We start from the raw sequence: 16505 nt of genomic DNA, 5'->3' as shown, positions 1-16505 counted from the left end.
AGACACGTGAGGATGAGGAGCAGAGTGTCAAGCTTGCGGAGATTTTGGAGCTGTTGCTCGCTGCTGGATATTTCAGAGCACGCATTAAGGGACTGTCACCCTTTGATAAGGTATGTTAGACTTTACACACCTGTACCAATCAAATTACAGTGTGTTTTCCACACCATTCGTTTAATTATGAACGGTCTCTGCTTGTACTTTAGGTGGTTGGAGGAATGACCTGGTGTATAACTACATGCAACTTTGACATAGACGTTGATCTGCTTTTCCAAGAAAATTCCACCATTGGTCAAAAAATGTGAGTGTGTAGAATAAACGTATGAAAACTGACAGAAGCTTTTCTGTTCAGATTGAGCTGAATTCTGGTTAATGCGATTGTCTGTGTCTTTTCCATTTCCAAGTGCTCTGACAGAGAAGATTGTGTCAGTTCTGCCCAAAATGAAGTGTCCTCACCGATTAGAGCCTCATCAGATCCAAGGGTTGGATTTCATCCACATCTTCCCTGTTGTACAGGTATGCACACCATCATATCCTTCACATCTAAAAGAGCTGAAAACCTACATTACAAAAAACCTGGCTGAGTGATCAGTATGATTTTATGTTTTTAAAAGAAGTTTCTTTTTGCTCACCAAGGCTGCATTTATTTGATGAAGAATACAGTAAAAACTGTAATATTATGAAATATTACAAATTCATATATTTAAATTTTAATTTCTTAATGTTGTCAAAGCTGAATTTTCAGCATCATTACTCCAGTCTTCAGTGTCACATGATCCTTCAGAAACCAGTATAATATGCTGATTTGCTGCTCAAAAATATTTACTATTATTATAAATGTTGAAAATAGTTGTGCCATTTAATATTTCTGTGGAAAGTGTTATACATTTTAACCCTTTGATGCACAAGCTATGAAAGCCCCTTCTAATGCACAACATGGGTCTAAAATGACCCGTATTTATTTCCCATTTCATACTTCGCTGGGCTATTTTTTTTTTAATCTTTTGAAATAAGTTTATTTCAGCATTTAATATTCCCTGATCTATAAACTCCATGATCCATGAATATTCAATATCTTTTTTTACAATGACCACAAATTAATTATTTTTTTCCTAGGTTTTGTTTCTACATCAAGTTTACACACATGGGTCAAAAATGATCCATCTGCAAGCATGATAAAACAAATAATAAAGACATTGTTAAAATAATTTTAGCAGTTATTTAGACCAACATATTTAACACTTTAAATGTTTATTTGCCACTTTGTCACATATAACATACACATCACTGATAACCGATAACACTGAAATTGAACTGTCTGTAGTGCAACTGTAGTGAATGTGACCGAATAGAAGAAAAAAACGAACAAAATAAAATCACACAGGTAAAGCGCCATCTCAATTTGCCATCTCAGTGCTTACATGCCTCACAAATGACAACTACAGATTTGTGCTCTTTGCAAACAGGCCTGACACTGAACACCAGATCCTGCACCTCTTTGATTGACCTCTGGTGACTGTATTTTATTTATTTTTTATCCCACATCTTCCCATTGCTTCTGTAATATGGTTTTGAAGGAGGGGCTTGCCTTCCAACCACCTCTTCATCTGTGGCACGACAAACTCTTTGACCAGCTCCTTCGTGCATTGGTCACACCAGCCGTGTAATCAGGGTGTTGCTCAGTGAAGTCGGCGTAGGCCAGGGGGGGCCAACGTCGGTCCTGGAGAGCCACAGTCCTGCAGAGTTTTGCTTCAACCTTGATAAAAACTCACCTGCATCTAGCTTTCTAGTAACCCTTAAACCTTGGTTAGCTTGTTCAGGTGTGTTTGCAGCTGAACTCTGCAGGACTGTGGCTCTCTAGGACCACCCCTGGTGTAGGCAGTGATGGTGGTAACATCCAGCATATTGCACCACAGCACCATGGGCCACTTCTATGTTCTCCGCTTACATGAGTAGGTGCAAACAGTTTTTACTCAATCTATTGGACAGGGTCTGAGTTTGCTCTTCAGAGGACTCATCAGACAAGTCTTCAGTGTCATCAAATGAGTCTTCATCTAGGAGAGCTGGAGTCACACCCACAACTCCAGATTGACAGTCTAGGTCAGTGGTTCCCAACCATGGTCCTGGAGGCACCCCAACACTGCACGTTTTGCATGTCTCCTTAAATCAAACACACCTGGTTCAGGTCATCAGCTCATTAGGAGAGACTTCAAGACCTGAAATTGGTGCGTCAGAGAAAGGAGACATGCAAAATGTGCAGTGTTGGGATGCCTCCAAGACCAGGGTTGGGAACCACTGGTCTAGGTCATCAGCATCAGATATTTCAGACTCTGAATCAGGACTAAGAATTGCCTGATCTTCCTCATCATGGAGCATCTCTACAAACATTTCAGTCATTAATCTAGAACAGCGGTGCCCAAACTCGGTCCTGGAGGGCCGGTGTCCTGCAGAGTTTAGCTCCTAAATAAAAACACCTGAAGCAGCTTATCAAGGTCTTACTAGGCATACTAGAAACTTCCCGGCAGGTGTGTTGAGGCAAGTTGGAGCTAAACTCTGCAGGACACCGGCCCTCCAGGACCGAGTTTTGGCACCCCTGATCTAGAATGTCTGGGATCAGTCATACTAACACTCTAGATCGGGGTGCCCAAACCTGGTCCAGGAGAGCTACCTTCCTGCAGAGTTTAGCTCCAACCCTGATCAAACACACCTGAACCAACTAATTACACTCTTAAAAATAAAGGTGCTTCAAAAGGTTCTTCAAGCGATGCCATAGAAGAACCATTTTTGGTTCCACAAAGAACCATTCAGTCAAAGGTCCTTTAAAGAACCATCTTTCTTATCTTTTTGTAATCTGAAGAACCTTCTTTCACCACAAAGGACCTTTTGTCAAACAGAAAGGTTCTTCAGATGTTAAAGGTTCTTTATGGAACCATATAGACAAAAAGGTTATTCTACGGCATCGTGAAGCACCTTTATTTTTAAGAGTGTAGGGTCTGAAGGAGCACTTGATAATTACAGGCAGGTGTGTTTGATCAGGGTTGGAACTGAACTCTGCAGGAAGGTAGATCTCCAGGACCAGGGTTGGGCAGGGTTGGCAGTCTTTAGACCAGTGATCCTCAAATCTGACTAGCGAGATCCACTTTCCTGCAGGGTTTAGCTCCAAACCTAATCAAACAAATATACCTGTGATTTTATAATGATCCGGAAGACATTGATTAGCAAACTCAGGTGTGTTTGATTAGGGTTAGAGCTAAACTCTGCAGGAAAGTGGATGTCGCGGGCCAGATTTGAGGATCACTACTTTAGACCCATGTTGTGCATCAAAGGGTTAAGGATTATTTGATGAATAGAAAGTTCAAAAGAACAGAATTTATTTGAAATATAAATCTTTTTTGTAACATTATAATTGTCTTTACTGTCACTTTTGATCAATTTAATGCATCTGTTCTAAAATACAGTATACACACACACACACACACATATATATACTAAACTTTTGGACTACGGTAAATAATTATTTTAATATTTTATTTAAAAGTTTTCCCTCAATAAACTATACAGTATACACACACACACACACACACATATATATATATATATATATATATACACACATATATATACTAAACTTTTGGACTACGGTAAATAATTATTTTAATATTTTATTTAAAAGTTTTCCCTCAATAAACTCTTAATCTGCTCCTTATTAATAGTAAGGTTGTTGTTGTAGTTATGCTTAGATATTCAGTGTTGGGGGTAACGCTTTACAAGTAATGTGAGTTATGTAATCAGATTACTTTTTTCGAATAACTAGTAAAGTAATGCATTACTTTTAAATTTACAATATCTGCGTTAATTTTTCAAATAAGTGATGCCAATTACTTTGTTTTCCCATTTATTCACTGACAGCTCTCCTGTCCCCATGTTGAGAGGAATTGGGAGTGTGTGCAGAGGCACAAGAATTCCTTCAGCCGGAGGCTTATTCATTTCACTTTTGGTGTGAAAGAGCCTTTACAGTTACAGTTTGACACAGACCCCTCCACAGTTGCCAAAAATATAGCTTTTGGGTTTTTTGTTATTAAAAATATAATAAACAAATAAATAAAAATAAGCAAGTCCAGCCCAGATGACAAAAAGTAATGCAAAAATAAAAAATGCATTTATTCTTTCTGCAAAGACTAAGTAATGCAATTACTTACTTAATAAGTTACCTTTTTTTGTGGAGTAATGCAGTATTGTGATGCATTACTTTTAAAAGTAACTTTCCCAAACACTGTAGGTATTGGGTAAGGTCAAGCGGTTTAGAATATGGTTGTGCAGAATGTGCAGTTTTTTAATGCTGTATATTATATTTCCACATAAGGTCAGTTGCCTGAGTTATCAAAGAGTAAAGTCAATAAACATTGACTTATTGCACTGTCAATGAAGGTTCAAAGAGCCTTCTTGATTTTTTTTGTAGTTGTTGTTGATGTTTCAGAGTGCCGCAGCGTGGCAGACCGTGTTCAGCGTCAGTGAGCAAACACACAGCAGGGTCATGAGGTAGTGCTGTTCCTTTAACATCTCACCACAGGACATAGTTTGACTCACTTCCCTCACTGCCCCACCCCAGAGCTCCTGTGCTGAAATCCCAGCATTACAAGTGTTAGGACTGGAGAATCTGTTCTCATTCCCACAGTCTGCTGGACTTTGACAGCTGATTTTCTGTCCATATCCACACACAGAAAAGATCACTTCAGGTAAGAAACTCTTCACACTGTCAGATTGTGTCCCCTACACGCTTTCCGCTTCTCTTGCATAATGACTCTGCAAGCTTGTGTGCAGCTCATAAGGCTGAAACTGTTTCTAGGGTTTTGGTTTCTTGGATTTATTTCAATTCTTTCCTCCTCATCAGACCTTCTCGATTTGATTCAGCTGACTAAATTCTTGGCATTCATAGAGAAGCAACAAGTTAAATTGTTCCCCTTCGCCGTTCCAAACTACTACTAACTTTTCTGATCTAGAATCAGTAATGTGACTTGCCTAGTCTTGTTTTCTAATAGACTAACTGGACTCAATCAGACTAAAAATCAGTTAGTCTGAAAAGGAGTCTTTGGAACATTTTGACCAAGATTTTCAGTCCAGTCTTATTATATACTGTTAAAAATAAAGGGGATTTTCATAGGGATATCATAGAACAAAGGTGTCAAACTCAATTCCTGGAGGGCCACAGCCCTGCAGAGTTTAGATTCAACCCTAATTAAACACACCTGATCCAGCTAATCAAGTCATTCAGGCTTATTTGAAAACTACATGGTATGTGTGTTGGAGCAGGGTTGGAACTAAACTCTGCAGGGCTGCAGCCCTCCAGGAACTGAGTTTGACACCCCTGTGTAGTTGTGAGTTTTTGTAAAATAGTGCTGTTTTTTGGTTATTGTTTGTGGAACTGGGTGAGCTCTGGGTGAGCTTGAAGACATACCGTATAGTGTCATATAGTCCATGTAGAAATGAGACTAATGCAGCATGGTGGATTTGTAGGCATGAATAAAGCTCAAGAATTCTGATATCACAGGAAGTGTGTAGTAGATTTAATCACACCACTGCCTAAAACAATTTCACGGTATTATCACAATACAGTCTAACGTCCTTAAGTCTAGCTAACCTTTCATGACCTTATGTGGCAGTGTCAGAGAAGCATGTGTTTGCCACAGAATAAGGGAAATCGCCATAAGAGAGCATAACGGGCTTGAAACAGAAAGGTTCTTCAGATGTTAAAGGTTCTTTATGGAACCATATAGACAAAAAGGTTATTCTACGGCATCGTGAAGCACCTTTATTTTTAAGAGTGTAGGGTCTGAAGGAGCACTTGATAATTACAGGCAGGTGTGTTTGATCAGGGTTGGAACTGAACTCTGCAGGAAGGTAGATCTCCAGGACCAGGGTTGGGCAGGGTTGGCAGTCTTTAGACCAGTGATCCTCAAATCTGACTAGCGAGATCCACTTTCCTGCAGGGTTTAGCTCCAAACCTAATCAAACAAATATACCTGTGATTTTATAATGATCCGGAAGACATTGATTAGCAAACTCAGGTGTGTTTGATTAGGGTTAGAGCTAAACTCTGCAGGAAAGTGGATGTCGCGAGCCAGATTTGAGGATCACTACTTTAGACCCATGTTGTGCATCAAAGGGTTAAGGATTATTTGATGAATAGAAAGTTCAAAAGAACAGAATTTATTTGAAATATAAATCTTTTTTGTAACATTATAATTGTCTTTACTGTCACTTTTGATCAATTTAATGCATCTGTTCTAAAATACAGTATACACACACACACACACACATATATATACTAAACTTTTGGACTACGGTAAATAATTATTTTAATATTTTATTTAAAAGTTTTCCCTCAATAAACTATTAATCTGCTCCTTATTAATAGTAAGGTTGTTGTTGTAGTTATGCTTAGATATTCAGTGTTGGGGGTAACGCTTTACAAGTAATGTGAGTTATGTAATCAGATTACTTTTTTCGAATAACTAGTAAAGTAATGCATTACTTTTAAATTTACAATATCTGCGTTAATTTTTCAAATAAGTGATGCCAATTACTTTGTTTTCCCATTTATTCACTGACAGCTCTCCTGTCCCCATGTTGAGAGGAATTGGGAGTGTGTGCAGAGGCACAAGAATTCCTTCAGCCGGAGGCTTATTCATTTCACTTTTGGTGTGAAAGAGCCTTTACAGTTACAGTTTGACACAGACCCCTCCACAGTTGCCAAAAATATAGCTTTTGGGTTTTTTGTTATTAAAAATATAATAAACAAATAAATAAAAATAAGCAAGTCCAGCCCAGATGACAAAAAGTAATGCAAAAATAAAAAATGCATTTATTCTTTCTGCAAAGACTAAGTAATGCAATTACTTACTTAATAAGTTACCTTTTTTTGTGGAGTAATGCAGTATTGTGATGCATTACTTTTAAAAGTAACTTTCCCAAACACTGTAGGTATTGGGTAAGGTCAAGCGGTTTAGAATATGGTTGTGCAGAATGTGCAGTTTTTTAATGCTGTATATTATATTTCCACATAAGGTCAGTTGCCTGAGTTATCAAAGAGTAAAGTCAATAAACATTGACTTATTGCACTGTCAATGAAGGTTCAAAGAGCCTTCTTGATTTTTTTTGTAGTTGTTGTTGATGTTTCAGAGTGCCGCAGCGTGGCAGACCGTGTTCAGCGTCAGTGAGCAAACACACAGCAGGGTCATGAGGTAGTGCTGTTCCTTTAACATCTCACCACAGGACATAGTTTGACTCACTTCCCTCACTGCCCCACCCCAGAGCTCCTGTGCTGAAATCCCAGCATTACAAGTGTTAGGACTGGAGAATCTGTTCTCATTCCCACAGTCTGCTGGACTTTGACAGCTGATTTTCTGTCCATATCCACACACAGAAAAGATCACTTCAGGTAAGAAACTCTTCACACTGTCAGATTGTGTCCCCTACACGCTTTCCGCTTCTCTTGCATAATGACTCTGCAAGCTTGTGTGCAGCTCATAAGGCTGAAACTGTTTCTAGGGTTTTGGTTTCTTGGATTTATTTCAATTCTTTCCTCCTCATCAGACCTTCTCGATTTGATTCAGCTGACTAAATTCTTGGCATTCATAGAGAAGCAACAAGTTAAATTGTTCCCCTTCGCCGTTCCAAACTACTACTAACTTTTCTGATCTAGAATCAGTAATGTGACTTGCCTAGTCTTGTTTTCTAATAGACTAACTGGACTCAATCAGACTAAAAATCAGTTAGTCTGAAAAGGAGTCTTTGGAACATTTTGACCAAGATTTTCAGTCCAGTCTTATTATATACTGTTAAAAATAAAGGGGATTTTCATAGGGATATCATAGAACAAAGGTGTCAAACTCAATTCCTGGAGGGCCACAGCCCTGCAGAGTTTAGATTCAACCCTAATTAAACACACCTGATCCAGCTAATCAAGTCATTCAGGCTTATTTGAAAACTACATGGTATGTGTGTTGGAGCAGGGTTGGAACTAAACTCTGCAGGGCTGCAGCCCTCCAGGAACTGAGTTTGACACCCCTGTGTAGTTGTGAGTTTTTGTAAAATAGTGCTGTTTTTTGGTTATTGTTTGTGGAACTGGGTGAGCTCTGGGTGAGCTTGAAGACATACCGTATAGTGTCATATAGTCCATGTAGAAATGAGACTAATGCAGCATGGTGGATTTGTAGGCATGAATAAAGCTCAAGAATTCTGATATCACAGGAAGTGTGTAGTAGATTTAATCACACCACTGCCTAAAACAATTTCACGGTATTATCACAATACAGTCTAACGTCCTTAAGTCTAGCTAACCTTTCATGACCTTATGTGGCAGTGTCAGAGAAGCATGTGTTTGCCACAGAATAAGGGAAATCGCCATAAGAGAGCATAACGGGCTTGTGTACTATAGTACAGAACGTTATCAGCATGTGTGGCTGTGTGCCGACTCGAGTCATGCCATTTCCTCACATCCTTGCCAGCCCAACATGTTTGGAGTCAGGGGCCGGGGTTAGTGTTTAGACTGGAGACAGCAGAACTATGCAGGAATGTCTCGATTGCAACCAACCATCCCTTTTATGGACAAAATCAATGAGACATTTCCCAGAAATTACAGCAGATTAGACAGCATGTTTCACTGTCAAAAGTATACCCATACCAAAAAGAAGTATACTTCAAGTTTAAGTATACTTAAGTAAAGTTCAAGAATATTTTAAGTATACTTTATGTAGTAAGTATACAAATATCAGTGTACTAGTAGTATACTTGTAAGTGTTCTATTTCAATACTCCTTGGGACTAAATTGGCCCACTTTCTAGTATATAAAAGTATACTTTTAAGTACACTTTAAGTATAACTGAGCACACAACTAGTTTACATCTATGTTTTTAGTTTGTACTGCAACTGTATTAAAAGTGAACTTATAGACCAATTTCAGTGTTTGCAAACAGTGATGTAGTTTTTTTGTGGGCGGGGCCTATCTGGTGGCAGAAAATGCTACGTAGCAGTCTATGCAAGCCATGGAATAAAAAAGGACATTTTGAGTTGATATTTCACAATTCAGATTTTTTTCTTTAAATTCCGAGATTATATCTGGCAATTCTGGTAAGAAAAAATCAACTTGTCATTCTCTCTTTTTCCCTCTGCTCAAAATCATAAATTTATAATCCCACACTTCTGGCTTTTTTTCCTCAGAATTGACAAACTCGCAGTTGTTGAGTTGAATTAAGTTATAAAGTTCGAACTAGGAGATAAACTTGCATTTGCAAGAAAAAAAATAGGTAAATGTTATGTCAAATGTTATATGTTTAAATAGTATTTCATGCTTTAACTGTATGTCTATGTGAATATTATATAGACCTATTGTTTAAATCTAATTTATGCTTTAAAGTAATCATAGCGGGTTTCATCCATAGTTTGTCCTTTAGCTTCAAATGGCGTCTTTGACGACAGTATTATATAAAAATGATTTGCATTCCGATTCTGACATCCAAAGGCACAACAATACATTTTTTTCTCTTATTCCATGGATTTTACCCGCTTCCCTCCACTTGTTCCCAGTGTTTTTCTGCCACCACAATGCGCGTGCAGCTGCATGTGACGTAACTGTGACGTCTACTCCAAGTTGGTCTATAGGTATACTGATAGTTTACTAATTAAATACTTGTAGAATTTTTAGTACACTCTGAAGTATAGTCTCAGTAAACTACTAGTTTAGTAGTTTTATACTGCAAGTATACTTGTAAGTTTTCTTTTAGTGAACTTTACATCATACTTTAAGTGTACTACTATGTCCCTATTTAGGTATTAATTTGTATATATTTTGTTACATGAATATCTGAACATACAAAACATCAAAAGAAAGAACAGGGTATCTGCTTGCAAACAAAAAAAAAATATTCTAGCGTCATGCATTCTTTTTTTTATATAAACACTTGAATGTGGGTAGGTTTCATAGATATAAAGAAATAAACAACATTCTGAACAAAAAGCTGAAAAAAGACAATCAATAATAATCAAAACGTAGATGGACTCGATCTACACCCCAAAGCTTGACAGTCATTACCTCTTCATTGGTCGACATTTTATTCCATAATGTTACACAGTTTTGATGCTGTTTTATGTCTGATGATCGTGTTAGATTACATGTGGAAGCATCTGTTGTTTTTGTTTCTTTTTCGCTTGTGTTTTTTGGAAATTCTGTACAGAAGATGTGTACTAGCGCCCCCTACCGTATAACAATGAAAACATGGATTCCCGAAGCACAAGTATAGCTCAAATATACTAATATAAGTCAAGTATACTTAAATGTCATTTTAAGTATATTTCTGAGAAGTACATACATACAAAGTAGACTGAAAGTATACTTTCCTATTTTTTATTTTAAAAGAATTATACTAATAGCACAGTTGAATAAACTTCTTTTTCGTAAGGGTAGGCATGAATGAAAATTTACAACCCTGAACCCATTGGGTCAAAAAACAGAGCAACATTGTTTTGTTTTGTCTCAATATAGATTTTGGACAAAACAAAAAAAACAATTGATTCCTGTTTTGTTTTGCCTCAGTCTCAATGCAAATAACCGGTTTCTCTTTTGTTTTGGGGTCTTAATGCAGGACATGGACAAACATAAAAGATTCTGCACAAAACAAAACTGACTCCTGTTTTGTTTTGTGTCTGTCTCAGTGCAGGTTATGGACAAAACAAAAAACCAAAACCACAGATTCCTATTTTGTTTTGTGTCTCAGTCTCAATGCAAACAACTGATTTCTGTTTTGTGTGTGGCCTTAATGCAGGTCATGCAAAAAAAAAAAATAATAATAATTCCTGTTTTGTCTCGGTCTAAATGTATATTCCAGACACAGCAAAACAACTGATTTCTGTTTGGTTTTGCTTTGTGTTGCAGTCTTAATGCAGGTTATGGACGAGACTTTTATTATTCATTTATTTAAGGTCAGATCAAACCGGAGATCCATTGCAATGTTAGTCTAGTGAAGTGGGAGGCATATTTAGAAAAGGGAACTCATAAATTGCCAAGCAGTGAAGTTCAAGTTGTACTCTGGAATCACAACAAGTATGTGCTTTTACATCAGAACTGTCTCGTTTCAGATTTCAGACATGCATTCTTTAATAATCTCAATGCCTTTTTTGGCATTGCATTTCTCTTGTGGTACGTCATCACTTTTAAGTTCTCTTGTTTTTCTTTGCTAACTACAGTATAATTATATATACGCATATAGGATTTACAGAACTTCAGGTCTTCTCATTGACTACACTTAACACTGTTTAGACTGTCACGCTTTACTACACACATTTTCTGGATTTGAATATCATTTTTATTGTGGGAATCACTAGGATGTCCCCAAAAATGAATTAATGAATGAATGAGGGATTGGTAGGTGATTTCAGGTCGTGTGTGTGTGTGTGTTACAGGATGCCTCTTGGGGGTGGAAACAAATGTGGCTGCTGCCAGAAAACAGTGTATTTTGCAGAGGAAGTGCAGTGTGAAGGGCGGAGCTTCCACAGATCCTGCTTCCTGTGCAGTAAGTGCTGTTCATTTTCCTGTGCTGTCCAGTGCCATGAGTTCACACAGTATCAATAGTTCAGCTGGTTTAACAAATTTGACCAAGAGCAGACTCTTTCTGATGAATAAAGATTCATATATAATTTATCTGTTAATAATTATTCATCTTTTGTACAACTACAGGCACAACACTCAGTGCTGAAGTGAAAAAATGTGTGCCAGAATGCTTTTAAAGCTGTATTGAAAGAGCAAGCTGTCCGACGTTGGTTGTTTCATAGTTTACATATGTGTTAAAAGAATACTTCTGAGTGTGTGAAATTAGGGTCATAAAACGGCGTCTTGAAACCACAGACCCTCCTGTCGAATACGTTTACAAGTTTGAATAACGCATTAGCATCTAGATAATTTATTACCTTACAATTCATTATTGCTACCTTTTTCTAACATTTAAAAAGTATGGCATCTGCTATAATTTAGGAGACACTACTTCTAATTATGGATAATGTTAATGACGGATAGTATATGAATTGGGTCACAGTCATAGTTCAGGTGGAAACATCAGTTTTTTTTGTCTAGATTGTTCTCTGGCGCTCCCTTCTGGTTGTCTCTATAAATCACTTATGAAATATAATATTACCTTGCTTTGGGCCCTCAAAGGCTCTGCATACCAGACAGACTGTCTGCAGGAAAAAAAAAATCAAAGCACCTTTAATGAAAAATTCAACACCGAACCCTGCCAAGGTGTTCCTCAACACAGACAAGACTTTATGATCACAAAATGCAAAACACTAGCACAGTAGATATAGCAATATTTCTAATATTAAACTATGAAAAATATACTCTCTCATCTAAATAACACTTTTCGACATCTATATTGCTTTGGTAACCAGGTTACTGTCATTATTATGTTTTTGAAATCTTAAAGCTGAAGGTCACTGCAGAACACTTTTATCTATGTAGCTTGTCCTTCTCATTTCAGTGGTGTGCAGGAAAAATCTAGACAGCACTACTGTAGCCGTCCATGAGAATGAGATCTACTGCAAAGCCTGTTACGGTAAAAAATATGGGCCCAAAGGCTATGGCTATGGCGCTGGCGCAGGAACTCTGAGCATGGACAAAGGAGAGTCACTGGGAATTAAACATGTGGAGTAAGAATACACTTTATTTGGATTCTTAAATATTGCTTCAGATTTCATTCTTTTAGCATCTAGTCTCACAAAATTAGACTTTGGCTGTCGGCATAATGCATAGCCTATTCTGGCCAAAACCTACGCATTTACATGGAAAGGAACCATTTGATCAATATATAAATCAACCAGCTACAGTTTATGCTATTTTACATATTTATAGCATGCAACTCTTAATAAAAATGAAGTTTAACCATGGCTGCAAAGCAAAAAAAAAAATCAGTGAAGAATGACTTAAATTTTGCTCTATTCCTCACATAAAGTAAATAAAAATCATATAACTACAGAAGTTTTGGAATATATTGCAGAGGTTGTTAGAACCACTTTATGATGCCTTTAAACTTTTTTTTTTTTTGCCCTTTTTGGACTGACAGCTCTTGGCCCTCATCCATTTTCATTCTACGGAAAAGAGCAGCATGAACATTCATCAAAACGACTTCTTTTGTGTTTCACAGGAGAAAGAATGTCAAACAGATTTGGAACAAATTTTAATGATTTAAAGATAAATTTGGAGGAAAATATTCCTTTAAAGATTCGCTGCTGTAAACTGTGGCCAATCTGGTGACTATTCAGCATCTGAATCTTGTGTTGTGTGTCTTCTGATTGCAGGCCTCAAGAACACTGCCCAACCAATAACCCCAACGCATCCAAGTTCGCTCAGAAGTTTGGCGGCTCTGATGTTTGTCCACGATGTAGCAAGGCCGTCTACGCGGCTGAAAAAGTCATAGGGGCAGGAAATGTAAGCCAAAAGCAGAAATGACAGGAGAAAATGCTGTGATGATGCACCAAAATTAACTAAGCCATCAGTTATGGTCCTGTATATGGTCTTCATTAAGCGACTGTGGTCTTCTTCTGTGCAGGCATGGCACAGGGGTTGTTTCCGATGTGCAAAGTGTGGCAAGGGGTTGGAATCTACAACTTTAGCCGACAAAGATGGAGAAATCTACTGCAAAGGCAGAGTATCCAATGTTATCTTCTCTCTTCTGATTCATGCCAAGCAACCACCTAGAAAATGTTAGAAATGATAAAGCAGCTAGGGCTGGGTTGACAATATTAATTGATTTGAGTCGAGCTTCATTTTCATGAACCAATATCAAATCCAAAATCCCAAGATTGATCTTTGAGTCTATATGCTATATGCTTTTTCTGCAGTTACATGAACAAAACTTCCTTTAACATCACTTGCAGAGTGCCTCCCAATAATTTTAATAAGCTTCGTAAGATGTTACTTTTGATTTGAAAAAGTCTCTGCTTTAAAATTCTGTCAGTTTGATCACATATGGTTAAAAATTGTAACGGTTTTATGTAAACTGTAAGTGTCCCTGTGGTTCTGTACTGGGAATCTGTCGCCTTCTATAGGTAGTATGTTAAAACCACTAAATCCTAATGGAATGTGGTCCAAAACACACTACTGGAGAGGGTTGCCAGGTCTGAGTAACAAAACCAGCCCAAAGGCCAATCAAAAATAGGCCCAAAAAAGCCCAACTACCCTATCCAAATATCAAAACTCAATTTATGCATTATGGCATTTTTAAACTGTGAGCAACACGTTACAAGCAGTCCAATTTGGCAGGAAAACTATGAACCTGGCAACCCTGCTACTGGAAACCATTAGTTAATGGGTTTTAATTGTTAACAGTTCATGGTTTGCAATATTTCCACAACAAATAGCATTACAAACCGTTTGGTTTCTATTTATTTATTTATTTGTATTATATTTTATCCCCCCAGCAGGGAGTATTTTAACCACAGAAAGGTGTCAATAAAACAGCTTGTAAATTAATAATATGGCTTGTATCGTCATAGTTACCTCAGGAAAGCCATCCAATGTCCATAACTCAACAATGAACTCTAGAGAGGAGTATTTTGCTAAATATATGCACTATATTACATACTCAATATATTTTTACTTTGAAAAGCCACCATTTATATCTCAACAATGAATTGGAGTCCTCTAGAAAAAGTGACACATACTGTACCTGATATATATCCAAAACGAATTGAATCAACTCAAATCAAGAGCTTATGAATTGGAACTGAAATCAGTGAAATCTTTATCAAAACAGCAACGCCCTGGAAACCACCTAAAATCATTGTGGCGAGATGTATTTTAACCACAGAAAGGTGTCAATAAAACAGCTTGTAAATTAATAATATGGCTTGTATCGTCATAGTTACCTCAGGAAAGCCATCCAATGTCCATAACTCAACAATGAACTCTAGAGAGGAGTATTTTGCTAAATATATGCACTATATTACATACTCAATATATTTTTACTTTGAAAAGCCACCATTTAAATGTTTATATCTCAACAATGAATTGGAGTCCTCTAGAAAAAGTGACACGTACTGTACCTGATATATATCCAAAACGAATTGAATCAACTCAAATCAAGAGCTTATGAATTGGAACTGAAATCAGTGAAATCTTTATCAAAACAGCAACGCCCTGGAAACCACCTAAAATCATTGTGGCGAGATTTGCAACAACACCACTCTAATTTGTACAAAAAATGTCATGGTGGCATATTAACTTCATTTTGTGCTCTACATAGGTTGCTATGCCAAAAACTTTGGACCAAAGGGCTTTGGCTATGGTCAAGGCGCTGGAGCGCTGTCACACACTCAATAGATCAGCATGACACAACTTACCCCACATCCCCCCATTCATAAGCATCTGTAGAAGCACCTAATCACCTCCTGCTCGGGTACATGTGTAAGTGAGCGCATGTCAGTGTCTTCAAAAAGGAAAGGCAAGTCTAGAAGGAAACCAGAGACCAGATGCCACTGTCTAAATCTCACACGCGACACATTCCACAAGATGTTATGTCATTCTCTTAAACCCATAAACATCTCTTCTTAACTCTTGAACACTGCCAAATGCTTGGAAGAACGTCAAGTATGTAAACTAAACATGGGATTAATCTGCTCACCTAAGATGATCACTTGAGTTTGCACAGGTTTAGTGGAACCTGAGCTGTGCTATTACGTCAGTATTCCTCTGCTTAGATGTACTGTCTGTTCTTAAATGGATCTGCATACTAGTTTACCACATGCTCGTGTGAGCTTTAATCACTGTAAAGAATGTTTTCTTCAGCATGACTGAGTCACAAGTACTTCCTGGCTTAAGATGCACTAAATCTGTTTCACTGTCAGTGGAAAAATGTCCCACATATGCATTCTGCACATACTGTACTTTAAGAAGATGTTATAGAAGTAAATGTACAAATATGCACAATTTTGGTGTCTCTTTTTATTTTTGTCCGTTAAACTGAATAGTTGGTGAATGTAAATGTTTGAGAGATTTGATGTATGTAAAATGAATGTACCTTGCAAGTAAGTAGAGCTAGTTTCAGTATATATTTCTAGCAGAGAGTAAATTATTCTTGATGTCACACCTACAGGCCACATCCCGTTCTGTAGCTTTTTGTAGAAAAGGTAAAGGATGATGAACATTAACGTTAAAAAGTTTGGGGTCTAAGCTTTTTAAAATACTTTTAAAGACGTCTACTGCATTTATTTGATCAAAAATACAGTACAAACAGTAATCCTGCACTGTAAAAAATGATTGTGATTTTAACCGTAAAAGACTGTAAAAATGATACAGTAAAAACCTCTTAATTGGTTAACAGTAAGTTTCCATAATATATTCGGTGAATAAATGTAATTACATTTAACGTAATGTTACAGTAAAATACTGTTAAAAGGTTTTTGGAAGTGAAAAAGAAAAAGTAATTGTATAATTTACAGTGAAAAACCGTAAATTGACACTC

At 37.3% G+C, this 16505-nt stretch overlaps 1 protein-coding gene and 1 long non-coding RNA gene across 4 annotated transcripts; both read left to right on the top strand.

Annotated features, from left to right (window-relative positions):
• Positions 1-507, top strand: LOC107559171 (uncharacterized). Its single transcript, XR_001605572.1, has 3 exons — positions 1-110; positions 204-298; positions 402-507. It is a non-coding gene; the product is annotated as an uncharacterized lncRNA (long non-coding RNA).
• A 4034-nt stretch (positions 508-4541) lies between these two features.
• On the top strand, positions 4542-15970 carry csrp1a (cysteine and glycine-rich protein 1a). 3 transcript variants are annotated; one of them, XM_016242936.1, is made up of 7 exons: positions 6723-6742; positions 7331-7435; positions 11455-11564; positions 12525-12693; positions 13342-13471; positions 13593-13686; positions 15288-15970. In XM_016242936.1, the coding sequence occupies exons 3-7, from the start codon at positions 11456-11458 to the stop codon at positions 15362-15364; spliced, it is 579 nt and encodes a 192-aa protein (XP_016098422.1). In that variant the 5' UTR covers positions 6723-6742; positions 7331-7435; position 11455; the 3' UTR covers positions 15365-15970. The 3 variants fall into 3 exon arrangements, with proteins under 3 accessions (XP_016098421.1, XP_016098422.1, XP_016098420.1); XM_016242935.1 differs by lacking the exons at positions 6723-6742; positions 7331-7435 and adding an exon at positions 4542-4733; XM_016242934.1 differs by lacking the exon at positions 6723-6742 and having other exon boundaries at positions 7248-7435.
• The last annotated feature ends 535 nt before the right edge of the window (positions 15971-16505 follow it).

Source organism: Sinocyclocheilus grahami, unplaced genomic scaffold (genome assembly GCF_001515645.1).
Source record: "Sinocyclocheilus grahami isolate Dianchi unplaced genomic scaffold, SAMN03320097.WGS_v1.1 scaffold676.1, whole genome shotgun sequence".
Lineage (NCBI taxonomy): Eukaryota > Metazoa > Chordata > Actinopteri > Cypriniformes > Cyprinidae > Sinocyclocheilus > Sinocyclocheilus grahami.
Note: the sequence above shows the minus strand (reverse complement) of the source record. Positions and strands in the feature narration are given on the sequence as shown.